The sequence below is a fragment of the Prionailurus bengalensis genome, chromosome C2 (assembly GCF_016509475.1).
Source record: "Prionailurus bengalensis isolate Pbe53 chromosome C2, Fcat_Pben_1.1_paternal_pri, whole genome shotgun sequence".
Lineage (NCBI taxonomy): Eukaryota > Metazoa > Chordata > Mammalia > Carnivora > Felidae > Prionailurus > Prionailurus bengalensis.
Window position 1 is genome coordinate 55,292,757 of NC_057350.1, and position 14,489 is coordinate 55,307,245.

The 14,489-nt window shown below is 36.6% G+C and overlaps 1 protein-coding gene across 7 annotated transcripts in view; it reads right to left on the reverse strand.

Moving 5' to 3' along the window:
* Positions 1 to 14,489, reverse strand: part of CD47 (CD47 molecule) — a 50,429-nt gene that overhangs the window by 23,186 nt on the left and 12,754 nt on the right. For all 7 annotated transcript variants that reach the window (XR_006299352.1, XR_006299351.1, XR_006299350.1 and 4 more), the window contains 2 exons: positions 11,065 to 11,412; positions 3,212 to 3,301 (listed from right to left, as the gene is read on the reverse strand). Coding sequence is in view for 4 of the 7 variants with exons in the window: in XM_043594070.1 (XP_043450005.1) it covers positions 3,212 to 3,301; positions 11,065 to 11,412 (438 nt within the window). In the remaining 3 variants the exon portion in view is untranslated. The remainder of the gene's footprint in view (positions 1 to 3,211; positions 3,302 to 11,064; positions 11,413 to 14,489) is intronic.

Here is a 14,489-nt window from a genome sequence, read left to right on the forward strand (position 1 = left end):
ATGCAGAACCAGAAAACCACTGAGAAAAACTTCCAGTGGTCAAATACAGACTATAAATGGTAATCTGAAACAGTTAAGGAGAACTAGCAATCTAGAAAGTGAAAGTCATGGGTCTGAGTTACTATTAATACTTCAGGGGCTACATGATACCACACTGTAAAAAACATATAACCAAGTGGCAAGTGAACAACAGAGGGGCTCTCCTGTTTGGTGGAATCTCTAGGCCATAAATAGGAGGTCTCTTAGAAAGCATACCAAAGTAAAAGGTAGACTTAGATCCATAACTATCCCAAAAATGTGACAGAAGGCACAGAACATGCACACTTACATGTCTCCTCAACTGAAATGTGGGTGCTACAAAGCCAGGGGCAATATGCATTTCACTTCCACATCTCGAGCCTATAGCCCATGCCTAGCAATCAGTAGGCACCCTGTCAATAGACATTTGTTGAATAAATTAAAACAAAGTAGGTCTACATTCTGCTCTGTCAGTAATAGTTTCATCTACTCAGTATGTGTACCCACATATAGGTTCACTCTTCATGGAAAAAAAAAGTTCTCAAAGTAAGTTCAAGACACGGAGGCAGTATATTGCAGTGGTAAATAGCACTGGTTCAAATCCCAGTACTACCAGAGAACAGCTGGGGGGTTGTGGCCAACTGCCTAACCTACCTGCACTTCCGTATTTTTCTACAAAATGGGAATAACAATGGTACCTACCCCCACAGAGTTCTTGTGAGATGAAAATTTGACTGCAGATGTGCTCCGCAGCATCCATCATACAGAGCAAGAGTTCCACAAATAAATAGGTGTTCTTATCATAAACACCTTTAAATGTGAGTCCAGAATGAGCGAATCAAATATATAGGTCCTCCTCCACACATACACACACACCCCACATATACTTGTTCTAAGAAGAGCCTAAATAAAAAATTGCCATCAAAATATTTTCTTAGCTTAATTAGCATGTTCTTTAAAATATGATCAGTGGAATAAATACAAAAAAAGAGCATTCAACCTAACACAAAAATGAAAATTAAAACAAGATGCTTTTTTTGTCATCAAATTACTAGCAAAGATTTTAGAGTTATAATTATGTCAGGATTCAGAGGTAAAAAACAGATATTCTTGGGGCACCTGGGTGGCTTCGTTGGTTAAGCGTCTGACTCTTGGTTTTGGCTCAGGTCATGATCTCACAGTATGTGAGTTCAAGCCCTGCGTCAGGCTCCACAGTAATAGTGCTTAGGATTCTCTCTCTTTCCCTCTCTCTCTGCCCCTCCCCTGCTCATTCTCTCAAAATAAATAAACTTATTAAAGAAACAGATATTCTCATCTGTAAGTAATTGATACAAACTTTCTAGAAAACATTTTGGCAGTATGTATCAAGAGCCTTAAAATACCTCTGCCGTTTCCAGTCTTACCTATCTTTAGCAGAATTACTTTCATAATATCAAAAAACTTGGAAACATCCTTAATATCCATCAAGATGAGAGCTAAGTAAATTATACTGCATCCATAAAAGTAGAGCATAGGCAGCTATAAAAAATTTTTCTGAAAACAAGGGGGGATATTAGGATGTAAGTATGTAAGTTACATCAGTCTATATATGGTTTTCCTTCTTAAAGAAAGGTTAACAAAAATACATAGAAAAAAACAGAAAGGGAAGAAGAAAATTCACTATAATATACCAATAGTTTATTTCTAGGTTCTGGGACTTCAGATTTTTATTTTTTCTCTATAATTTCCAATTTTGTATAAGGGTTCTTAAAGTGGTATTTATTATTTTTTAAGTCAGAAAAAAATTGTAAAGCTTATTTTGTAAAAATAGGGCTGATAGTAAACAGGCTAACTCCTGGTTCAGTCAATGAAAAGTAATGTCATTAATGAGAATGCTATGATCAGCAAACTTCAATCAAACCAAATGCAACAAATCACACTGTTGTGAAATAATTTCATTATCTTAAAAAAAAAAGGTTATTCTCTACTTCAAACATATGACATAGGCTTAAGGCCTGGGGCTGCCAATAAGAGTAAAGGCTTTCCCTAACATCAATACAGACTGAATAGGTCTTGATGCTGTATCAGTCTTTTTCATGATACAAAAGACTTACCGAAATCCTAAGAAAATTTCCATAAGAAGCCTAGACACTTTTTTGAAAATAAAAGTTGTGAAATGTCTTGACAGTTGTCACTGTTAGCCCTTTTCTTCCCTTTCTTTGCCTTTTAGACAAAAGTTGAGAACAGCTTTGAAATCACAAAGCATTTCCAGAGTGTGATACATTGAGAAGAGCCCTTAGAATATATAATCAGTCATCTCTCTTCCATTTTCAGATCACTTTAGATTTCTGAGTAAAAGTGAAATTCATGAAATATACAATAAGCCAATCCACTACCACATTTTATTATTTTTTTTTACTTTTTTAAAAGTTATAGAATGAAATAAATGAAATCAGCATCATTCACACCTTGCCTCGTATAAATGCTTGCTGGCCTTCAATGACTGACCTCTCACTGTGTGAAAGGGAGATGAGGAATACATCTCACATGTTAAAAGTTTAGAAGTTTACACTGTCACCTCAGAACTTCACTAATTTAGTAAATTTCTTTTACCAAACCAGTAGGGAAATATGGTTGAGTATAAGCATCAACCAGAATACATACTACCTTTTCACCTAGTAGTGACCATTCTACATTGTTAATGCTGATTCTGATATAGCATCAAGATTTTCCCTGACAAGTTTGGTCACGTGATTATTACAATAAAACACGATCCAAAACCACAATTTTCCTGTGGCCACTTCCTTAGAGAATCATAGTAAGAATGACAACACACAGTTCAAATGGGGCTTTTGATGAACACATGGACACGGACAAGTGCAAACTGGGAAAATAAAAAGTATAATATTCTACCCTAACACTAAGGTGGGCTGTGACCATCTCTTTGCCAAAATAATATGTGTAAATGCTCTGAAAATATTAAACTCTACATAAGTTTAAGGTATTATTATTGCTAGGGTTCCCACCAGTCATTCTTAAGAAATTTTAAAAAAGCCACTTATGAATCAAGAAGAATATTAAGACTGTATATTCTTATTTATCACATTATCACACTTTTTAATACAAGTCAGGTAAAATATTTCACTGATATTACCTCCCAGAAATAATCTTTTCATCATTAAAACATAAACAAAAAATAAAAATAAATACTTACTCACAATACCAAACTGTCCCCAAGAAAGTAGTACAGCCAAAATTGGGAAAATGACAATGAGGATATTTTCATTTGGAGAAAACCATGAAACTGGGAAGAAAACAAAGTCGCAATTAATATTTACTATAATCATGTTAAGTCCTGCCATTGAATAGTCAACAAAATATTTTACTGTAAAGACAGAAAATAAAAATAATTTATTAAAGCTGTGGCCTTAAAATAATTACAAATTACACAAATAATTTACTTATACAACAAATTTTATTTATGAAAAAAGAAGCTAATTTAAGTGTGTTTTCCACGTTTTCCCTAACCTATGATTTGTGGAAGAAGACAGTATGGCACAGCTGAGAACAGGGCTCTGGCTGGCTTGAAAGCTAACTCTATGTTACAAGCTTTGTGACCCTGGACAAAGTCTTAACACCTCTCTGTTCTTCAGTGACCTCAATTGTTAACCCCAGTACAACAGAATACCTATACCCTGAAGGACTGTTATGACTATTAACAAAGCTAATAACATGAAATGGGCTTAAAACAAAGCTTGACATGTACCAAGTACTCAGTCAACCTTCACTACAATGATTGTAACATTAGGTATTCAGGAAGCTTCTGTTAAGTGGGTCACATGTTACCTAGACAGTGAAAATAATAGTCACAGAGTCTATATGAAAGAAATCGTGACATTAAGATATCAAATAACTTGAGAACTTTTTAAAAATTAAATTGAGGGGCGCCTGGGTGGCGCAGTCGGTTAAGCGTCCGACTTCAGCCAGGTCACGATCTCGCGGTCCGTGAGTTCGAGCCCCGCGTCAGGCTCTGGGCTGATGGCTCGGAGCCTGGAGCCTGTTTCCGATTCTGTGTCTCCCTCTCTCTCTGCCCCTCCCCCGTTCATGCTCTGTCTCTCTCTGTCCCAAAAATAAATAAAAACGTTAAAAAAAAAAAAAATTAAAAAAAAAAAATTAAATTGAATCATATCTTAACACTAATACACTGATTTTATCATGGTATTTCTTCCCTAACAATAAAGCTAAGCAAATGCACTAAAAACATTTCAAAGTTTGCCTCTACAATGGGGACTTGCTGAAGAACATTCCTCAATACTGCCCAAAGCAAGCACTGGTGTTCCTCTGAAACTAACCCTATTCATTCAAATCCTCCCTGGCTCTGTCTTTCCATATTGGAGTGTGAAGAATCTTGTGTGCTTTCGTACCACCACGATAGCCATGCATTTCTTGTGCTACTCTTACATTAAAACCTGATAAACGTTCGCAATGATCCACACAAAATAACGTTACAAATTCTGTCTTAGAGATATAACCTTTCAGAATCGAGCATTTTGCCCTGTATAAACTCAACGGTTTACTGCTAAAGGTTTAATCATGAGATAGTTTGGTGAGTGAATGGAAGACCGTATCTTAAATTTTGGGTTTCTACCAAGAGATGGGTTTTTCAGATACTCTAAATCAATACCGTAATTTCCAACTATATTACTGTGTATCTTCCTACACCAAAGAAAACCTATTTCAATTGGGCCAAAATTCCTACCAGGAAAAATCTTTGTAAATTATGCTTAGGTTTTTGTATCTAATGCCCAAAGGATTTAAAAGCTCTATGATCTAATGACTATTCTTAATCTACGTTCTCTATTATTTTGAGTTGTCTACATTAACTCTTCAATTCTCACAATTATTATATGAGGAACTGTTAGCCCCTCCTTAATGCTGAGGGAACTGAGGCACAGTGAACTAAGAATCTTAAGTATCTTAAGTTTTCATGTCCCAAACAGATTTCTGACAGTCCTCCCCCTACTTCCCCACCAAACCTCCCCCCTAGGGTTTCCCCATTTCATCAGGCCAAAAATCTTATTGTCATCCTTGACTCCTTGGTTTCTCTGACACCCCATACCTGGTCCAACAGCAAATCCTGTGCCCTCTACATTCAAAATACAAACAGTATCTGATCAACATGAACAGTGTATGTTCAAGATGAGCTAACAATGAAATGTTCTTTCACTGACCTCCCTGCCTACGCAACAAAATAATCTCAGAGCATATTGACAGAAACCTATTAATGAGAGATGTGTTTAACCATGGTCTGACCACTCATTTTTCACTTATTTCACAAACATTTATTGAAACTTAAGACCCACTGTGAATTTGGCAAGTAGGACCATGAGCGTGAGCAGGGGAAGGAAATGAAGATCAGACTTTTGTGGGTAGTAAGGAGAGGTCTCTGGGTGAGGAACTGGATCTGCGCCACATAGACAGGGAAGAAGGACACCAAAGGAACAGCAAATTCAAGCAACAAAATGGTGGCCACTGTGGCTAGAATTTAATGATACAAGAGGGGATGGGAAGAGTCTCCTGGGGTAAGGTCATATTGGGTCTTAATAGCTTGTAATAAGAGTTTGGATTTTATCACAAGAACAATGATAAGTGATTCGAAAGCTTCATCCAGGGGAGAAAAATGACCTGATTCATTTAAAATCTTTGCTAGCTATGTAGACAATGGATTAAGAAGCAGGACTGATCATAAAGTTGCTGCAGCAATTGTGTAGTAGCAGGAAAGCAACATGTGATCCACAAATACAATCTTGAGTTCATTTTCACTCCTCACATTTAAACACATAACAAGGAACTGTTCCAAAGCAAGGTGATTAGAATGGGGATCCTGAAACATAAGCAATGGCTAGAAGAACCGGGGATTTCTACCTTAGAGAAAAACAAGCTTGGGAGAGAAACACCACAGCCTTCTTCATGAGAGAAATTACAGAATGTCAAGTTCTAGCTTGACTTAAGTTACAACTAGAACTGCCTACTAATAAACCAAGACCTTTGGGAAGGAAGAGAGTTTCATCATGTCACATGTTGAGGTAAAATGTCTGAATGACCAATTACCTGGCATGTGATAGAAGTACTTAATGAGTGAGATGGTGAAAGAGACTAAATGACTACTGGAAAACTCCAAGCCTCTATGCCGAAATAATGAGAAGTATGAGAAACATTTCAGTGACATACAGAAAGTAGGATTATAGAATAAAAAATATTATTGCCTAAGAGATGCTTAACTGAAACGTACTAGAAGGTTTATTCAAACTTCACACACTCTTTCCTCTCAGCTCTCACCCCAAGACTGTAATATGTTCTCCACAGCAAGAGTGTGTGTATGTGTGCATGTGTGCACATACGCACACATGTACATGGTGGTCCATCATTCTCTCAGTTTAAAATCACTGCTTCAGACCTCTGGCATAATTTACCTCTTCTCACTGGCACGAATGTGTTACCTCTCTCTAATTTGTTAAGGTGGAGAGTCCGAGGGTCACCAAAGTGGACATTCAAGAACCAAATGAGATGCTGGGGGGAAAAAGCCAATGTTTTATATAAAACCACTTATATACCCATTAAGCTATTGATCTGTCTTGGTACTATTATCAGATGACTTTAACTATTGTTCCTCAAGGGGCGAAAAGAATAAGATACTTCTCTAAGGTCCTTCTCAATTTTCAATGTTTATGGTACTAAGAAAATAAACTAAGCTTAAAATAGTCCCTATTGGATATTTTTCCACCTTAGGAATAAGAAAGATAGTCCAAAGGCAATGCTATTCCATTCAAGCTGTGGCTGACAACTCTGCCCATTACTCTTCCCCAATTCTTGTTCAGGCAGTGTGGTCTCAAGATGAATTTATTAGTGGAAAAACAAAGAAATGATATTAAGAGGATATGGTCTATGAATGAGTGTTTAAATTTTTCTTCCCAGCCTAAGTATTCTAAAAACCCAGTACTTCACTCCTCTTATCACTGTATACAAAAGGGGTAACGGAAAAAGTGAAGAGATCACTTAAATAAATTAAATGTGCCTTTCCTTCAAATATATACATGGTAAACCTTCACAAACACCAGTTTCCACAAAAGAAGGTTAAAATAAAATTTATAACACTAAAATTCAAGCCACATTTTTATGTGATGTTTCAGGCCTGTGATGACTTTTTTGATGTGTTGACTAGGCTAGGCTAGTCCCCAGTTACTTAATTAAACCCATAATTCTACGGTGGCTCCCCAAATCCCTGCTCCCTACAATCAGCCTTTTATAATTCTCTCCCCTTGAAGAAGGGATGGGGAAGCGAATATGATGGATTTCATTTCCATGATTCTGTTGTGTTATGTATCAAAAGGGATCCCGATGATGTGATTAAGGTGCCCAACCAGTTGGCTTTACAAAAGGGAAATTGCCTTTGGGAGAAGAGGGGGCTGGTCTTATCAAGTGAGCTCTGAAAAAGGTCTGAGCTCTTCCTGGAAAAGAAAATCAAAATGTGAGAGAGATTCTTTGTACAAGAGGAAGGTTCTCCTTTGCTGGCTTTATTATATGGAAGAGGCTGTGTGGCAAGGAATGAGGTGACCTCTAGGAGCTGAGAAAAGCCCCTAGCAGACATCTAGCAAAGAAACAGAAGTACAAAGAAAGAAGTCCTACAATCACAAGGAACTGAATTCTGCCACAATCTCGCCTGTTGCCTCACCTAACAAATGGTAAGACCTATGTCTATCTCCTAGAATTCTTGAGAAGATCACAGGACACAACATACATAAAGTATCTGGTATGCGCTCAAATAAATGTTAGGTTATTTTACTGTTCTTATTTATACTGCTATCATTTCCTTGAAAGTAGGGATCACATCTTACTCATTACTGAATCCCTAGTGCCTAGCACAGTGCCTGGGAATAGTAGGTACTCAATAAATCTTTTTAAGAAAGAGAAATATTAACTTATATACATCCCAAACAATTCTGTCATGGAGACAGTATCCCCATTTTACAGGTAAAAAATTGAGGGCCAGATTGGTTGAGTTTCTCAACCTAGTTTTCTTAAACTAGAAATGGTGAAGTATAGAAAAATCTTTCTAAATTCAAGTCCTGTGCTCCTTCCAAAAGTATACTACTACACAGAGACACCAGAGGTATATAAAACTCTAATTCATATATAATATTCTACACATTCAGTCCTAGTGCTCAGAAAAGGAACACAAATGGTCACCATTACTCCACATTCCGTTAAGTAGGTTTCTCTATTAAGTAATTTCTGTTCCTCATTTATGCCTACATTGGCAAAAAACAGCACAACATAGTGATAATGGTTTCTCCTGCTAAATCTCCAAAGTCCACATGATGGGCAAGCAGCACTACTATAGTAACTCTGTACTGCACAGTAAGAGTCTTGCCCCAAATTAACATTTTTGAGCAGAGGAGGTTTATTTCTTCTTCCAGTCAAAAATGGGTGTAAAACAGAGACAACACCAGATGCTGGCGAGGATGTGGGGAAACTAGATGGCTTGTATGTTGCTGATGAGAACGTAAGATGAAATAACCACTCTGAGAAACAGTTTGGCAGTTTCTTTAAAAACTAAGCATATACTTACATACAACCAGTAATCATACTTCTGGGCATTTATCCAGAGAAATGAAGACTATGTCCACACAGAAACCTGTACACGATTTTTCACAGCAGATTCATTTGTAATAGCCAAAAGCTGGAAACCACCAAAATGTCCTACAACAGGTGAATGGTTAAACAAGCTGTGATACACTCATACTGTGGAATACTACTTAGCTCAGAGAGAGGAAGTGTGGGGGAAACAAACTATTGATACGCACAGCAAATTGGATAGTTCTCAACGGCATTGTGCTGAGTAGAAAAAGCCAATCTCAAAATACTGTATGATTCTACTTATACGACACTGTTGAAATGACAAAATCATAGCCATAGAGAATACATTAATGTGTGCCAGGTTGGGAACAGTTGGGGGTGACTATAAAGGGATTGCATGAGGAAGATCTTTGTGTTAATGGAACAATGGTTCTGAATCTTGACTGTGGTGGTAGTTACTTAAATATACACATGTGATAAAATGACAAAGAAATATGCACACATTGTACCATTGTGAACCTGCTGGTTTTGATACTTTACTACAGTTACAGAAGACGTAATCACTGGGGGAAACTGGGCACAGTAGACAGCATCTTTCTGTTCAATCTTTACAATTTCCTATGAATCTTTATTTCAAAAAATAAAAATGGGTGCAAAGCCAAATGTCTGAAACTTCTTGTATAGTATTCAACATTCTCTGCAAGAAAATAATACCTTCTCATTCTAATGGCCCAAAAGGTAAGTACAACTCATTTTTTTATAGGGTACTTTGAAAACAAAGAAAACTAAAATAATTGCACATGAAAATATAAACTTGGTCTTCATCTCAGATACTGGTATTTCTTTCCCATCCATCTTCACTCCATCTTCTGGCCTTTCAAATCTCGTATCTTAACAGTCTGTCTCTCAGGGACTGACGCTATACTCCAAAACTGCTGCTCCCCGCCCCCTCCATCTTGTTTTTTCATTCCCACATAAGTATACATTCCTTCAGAAAAATTTCAAGTAGGTGTCAGGTTACCTAATTCTAGGTAATCCCAGTGTTTGAATGGTCAGACCCTGCTGAAAGGTATACATTTTTTTTTTTAAAGCTTCTTAGTCCCAGTTAATGTCAAATTAATACAAGTTACAACATAAGAGATTTCCTAGCAGCATCGCCTTCCAAACTCTGCCAGCCCGCTCTAAACTATCTCCTACCCATTCCTCACTGCACAAAAATCCCTCTTACAATATCCCAGGCCAGCTTCAACAACTTGATAAATCTTACTTCATAAAATAAACATTCCAGGAACACAACCAACATTTGCAAAGCACTTTGATTTACAAAGAACTTACATATGAGATCTCATTTGATGCTCATTACACTGCAGAATACATAAAAGCAGGGAACTACTTTCATCCCCATCCCAGAGATAAGGGAGGTAACTTGGACTCAGAGAAGACAGTTCTCAAGATCATATGGGCAAATAGTTAAGTTGCAAAATAGGTGATCGAATTTAGATTTCCTGATTCCTAATCCTAAAACACTGTCAAAAGATTCCACCAAATTAAACAGGTCATTCTCAGTCTGGTGACAGACATTTTATAGTGTCTCAACACTAGGGGAAGACAAAGAGGTGATCCAACTGAACTGTTCTGGTCCCATCAAAGCAGAGGTTCTCAAAGTATGGTCTAACCCTAAAATCAGTAACATGTCTAGTGATTCTAAACAGATACTTCAAACAGAAGGTCATGATGCACTTGTATGTGGTTGAAGAAATCAGACGGCACAATAAAGAAAGCAGGTTGTTTACTTCAACTAACTACTGCTTTATACAACTCACCAAGCCAATTTTGTGAAGAAAGGGCAGAACCATGGTGCTATAATCAAGGCTGAATTCAAATACACTGAATTGGATCTCTAGTTCTTCCAAATCTTGGCCAATGAAGAAAACACCAAAGCAAAGCTAAGCATAGGAAGCCTTAAGGACTCATCCATGATAATCTGATTTTTTAATCTCCTGAGTCTCCTAATCTAGTCTCTGCAGAGGGGACATGGCTGGCACTCGTCAACCCTTGGTCAAAGTGTAAGGTTAAAGAAAAGGCCAAATAATTGGAAAGAGGCTGGAAAATTAATTACATGAAAGAGAGTACTTTTGATGGCAGCAAACAGAAATGCAGCATAGATGACCTTAGGACTGTTCACCCCAAAGAGTAGTCCTGGGACCAAAAGTGTGAGAACCACACAATATACAAATTAACCAACAGCAAAGGAGTTTTACTCTGAAAAGTAGAAAAGCAAGTAAGATAAAACTCATGATCTTAAAGCTGATAAACATTACATCAACATTATTAATAGCCTGTGCTTTGCCTAGCCCCATTCTGCCCCCTTTCTAATAGGATCAGGATGCTACAGGACAAATAAATGAGAAGCTTTTATAGAAATCTTACCAATACGGTATTTTAGTTCTATGATGGTTTCGCCTTCTCTGCTTAATTCTGTTACTTCACAAGTGTAGTTTCCTACAACAGCCTCTTCCTTGTTCATCTCCAAAGAGGCAATGCCATTTAGTAATTTTTGTGGTATGATTTTTGTACTCTTAAATTTATTGTCGCGAGTGGTCTTTTCTACAGCGCCATCAAAGCTGAAAATGTCTTTTCCTTTAAATTTCCACTTTACATACATTTCATTAATGTTTGTGGCCTCCACATTATTAACATAACATGGGATGATAACAGTTTCATTGCAAGCAGTGTATTCTACAGATCTGGTTATGTTAAATATTAGCTGAGCCGAACCTGAAAAAGAAAAAGAAAAAGAAAAAGAAAATCGTTTCATTTCATTATAGAATTCTATACTTTAAGATGTTACAAATCCTTAAGATAAAGAGCAATGCTTCTCTTGTTCATTTAAGAAAACAGTGCAACTATACAGAAGACAGGCAAGGTGAAAAAAAACCCCAAATTATTTCAATATTAATGTGCACAGCTGGCAGAGAACACTGTAACTTTTCCTTATTCAACCTCAGTAATACAAAGTACACATTACCATGCATCTTGGGAATAAATTCAGCAACCCTGCTGGAACATGCAGGTGTAGTATCTGGCTTTGGAAGCTTTGAAGTAATCGTTACTGCCTACTGATATATGTAGAAAAATACTGTCCTCACCATGTGAAAATTTTGAACAGAAAATCAAACCAAACATTATATCCAATCTCAACTTCATATACTTCCTCCAAATAGAACTTGCTAAACTGATAGGAAGTTTATCTCTATCCTTATGTTGCATTTCCAAAAAGATGATGGAGTCTACTATAATATAAAAAGGTAAACCAGATGAATCACATCACATCTCTCCATGAGGATGGAAAGTCTTAGAATGCTAAGAAGAAAAAGCACTTTCTGTGGCAAAATACAGACAGCAATACTCATTTTGTACGAATTAGAAACGAGTATATACAATTGAAAGGCATTTTCCCACCCCTGTATTTCATTAAAACTATGGAACAACAATTTCCAAATATGTATTACAGGTATTCTTTCCTCCCAGAAACCATAAACCATTCAAAAGAAGCTAAAAAACAAGTTAAAACCAAGAGCAGATACTGCTAATAAGTAGGGTCCAGAGTAATCCTCTCGTATCCATGGTCATATTTTCTGTGGTTTCAGTTACCTGCAGTGAACCAGTCTGGAAGCAGAGAATCCTCCTTCTGACACATTCTATAATTCTACATATTATACATTCATTTCATTATAAATTTCTATATTTTAAGATGCTAGAGTAGCCGAACACTATGTCACAGCGCCTACATCCTTCATCTCATCATGTAGGCATTTTATCAAGAGAAGGTATTTTGAGAGACCACATTCATATAACTTTTACTATAGTATACTGTTGTAATTGTTCTATTTTATTATTAGTTACTGCTGTTAATCTCTTACTATGCCTAATTTATAAATTAAATATTTATAGATATGTATAGAAAAAATAGTATATATAGGATTGGTAATATCTGTGGCTTCAGGCTTCCACTGGGCGTCTTGGAACATATCCCCCCTCAGGTAAGGGGGACCACCATATTTTATCCAGATCTTCTCCGTATGATAAACTATTGTTGCCTTATAAATGAAATCTAAAATGTGCAAGAATATGGGGAAATTATAGCGGTCTTCCACATTGCTCAGCCATTTATCAACTCTTTTACCTAAGTAGTTAGCCGGCTCTTTCCTCAAAAAAACAAAGCACTAACAAATATAAATAAAACATCATCTTCAATAGCTCATCCTTAAGATTTCTTCTTTCTACATTCATAAAATGGGAATAAAAATCAGGGGTATAGAATGTTATTGTTCTAGGAACATAATTATTATTTAGTAACTGCCCACTTAAATGCCAGGATGCATAGTGGAATATGAAGTGAACAATGTTCAGAAAGCCTGAGTACAAAGCAAGCAATTAACTTACCTTTTCTATGCCCTGGTTTACTCTCTGTGAGTAAGAGGATCAAAAACAAACACTGGCTACTTCATACAATTGTGGGGAGCACCAAAGGAGAAAACTTCTGGGCAAGTGCTCTCTAACAATACCACGCTCTAAATATGAGGGGCAGTACTGTACAAGTGAGGCAACATAGCCTTTTAATGTGACAATCTGGACCTGGCAGGTCCAAACTGTTATATTTCTGGGAATGTGCAGTTTGAACCAACTCTGGGATGTCCACCGCTCACCCCTTCCCACTTCTCGAAATTGCTTGCCATCCAAACATTCACAAGTGCCAGGCAAAACCTGTACTTCCAGTAATTGTCCCTAGCCTTGGGGTTGTGAATTATTCCCCCTGAGAAGGAAGCACTGGAGGTGAGGGGGAACTACAACGTACAAAAAGGAGAGAAGTAAGTATGACGTTGGAATTAGAACGGAACGTGTCATAAAATATAATGAAAGGTTTTGAAATGGACAAAAAGATTCCTGAGTGTCCTTTCAATAGAGTGCTAGGAATTGTGTGACAAATTCCTTGGGAATATCTGATTCTGTAGAAGGCTTGTGCCTTTCACTGTGTTTGTCTGTCTGGGCTATTTTACAATTTTGGTAAAACTGAGTAATGCAAATGATTCATGTACATAGAGACACAAATAAACTTTGTTCTGTAATTCACTTCTCCCTGCTGGAAGAAGAGAGGATTTCAAAAAAGCACATTTTATTGCCCTGAGGATTCTGACCAGTCTTGCATCTGTTTGAAAATTCATTTCAGCATTCCTGATTGCCTATAAATGTGTCTGTTCTCTCAATTTTCTTTTAAAATCAAGGTGGCTTTACCATCTTGCTGGCTTACTTATTAATTAACATGTGAAATAAAATCTTTGACACTTGGTCATTTTGTATTTGAGTCAAGATAAAAAAGAATATTTCTAAAAATTACCGTTTAATAAAAGAGATAAAAGTGAAGAGCTCAGTTCTCCTAACAAACTTTTTTAGAAGGCTCTAAGAAAGAAATGGCTGGCAAATACTCCATAATTTCATAACTTACATTTAGAGAATGAATTTTCTAAAGAATACAGAAAGCACTAATTGCACTCCATTATTTGTTGTAACAAAAGAATTTTATAGCTGAAGCAATTTAAGTAGAATAAATGCTGTCAATAAAATCCAAAGCAAAATTGACCTGGATAAGCCATAACTTTAATAACCCTTGTACTAATTAATAAATAAAAGTAGTCCAAATATACCACTCTACTAGCTGTTAACTACTAGCTCCATCCCTACAAACATTTATTAAAACAAAAAAACCTATCACCTAGTAAAATTATCTGATTTGGGTTTTCTCTCTTTTGTGTATTGCTTTCTGATGAAACATCAAAGCGAAGAAAAGATTTAAA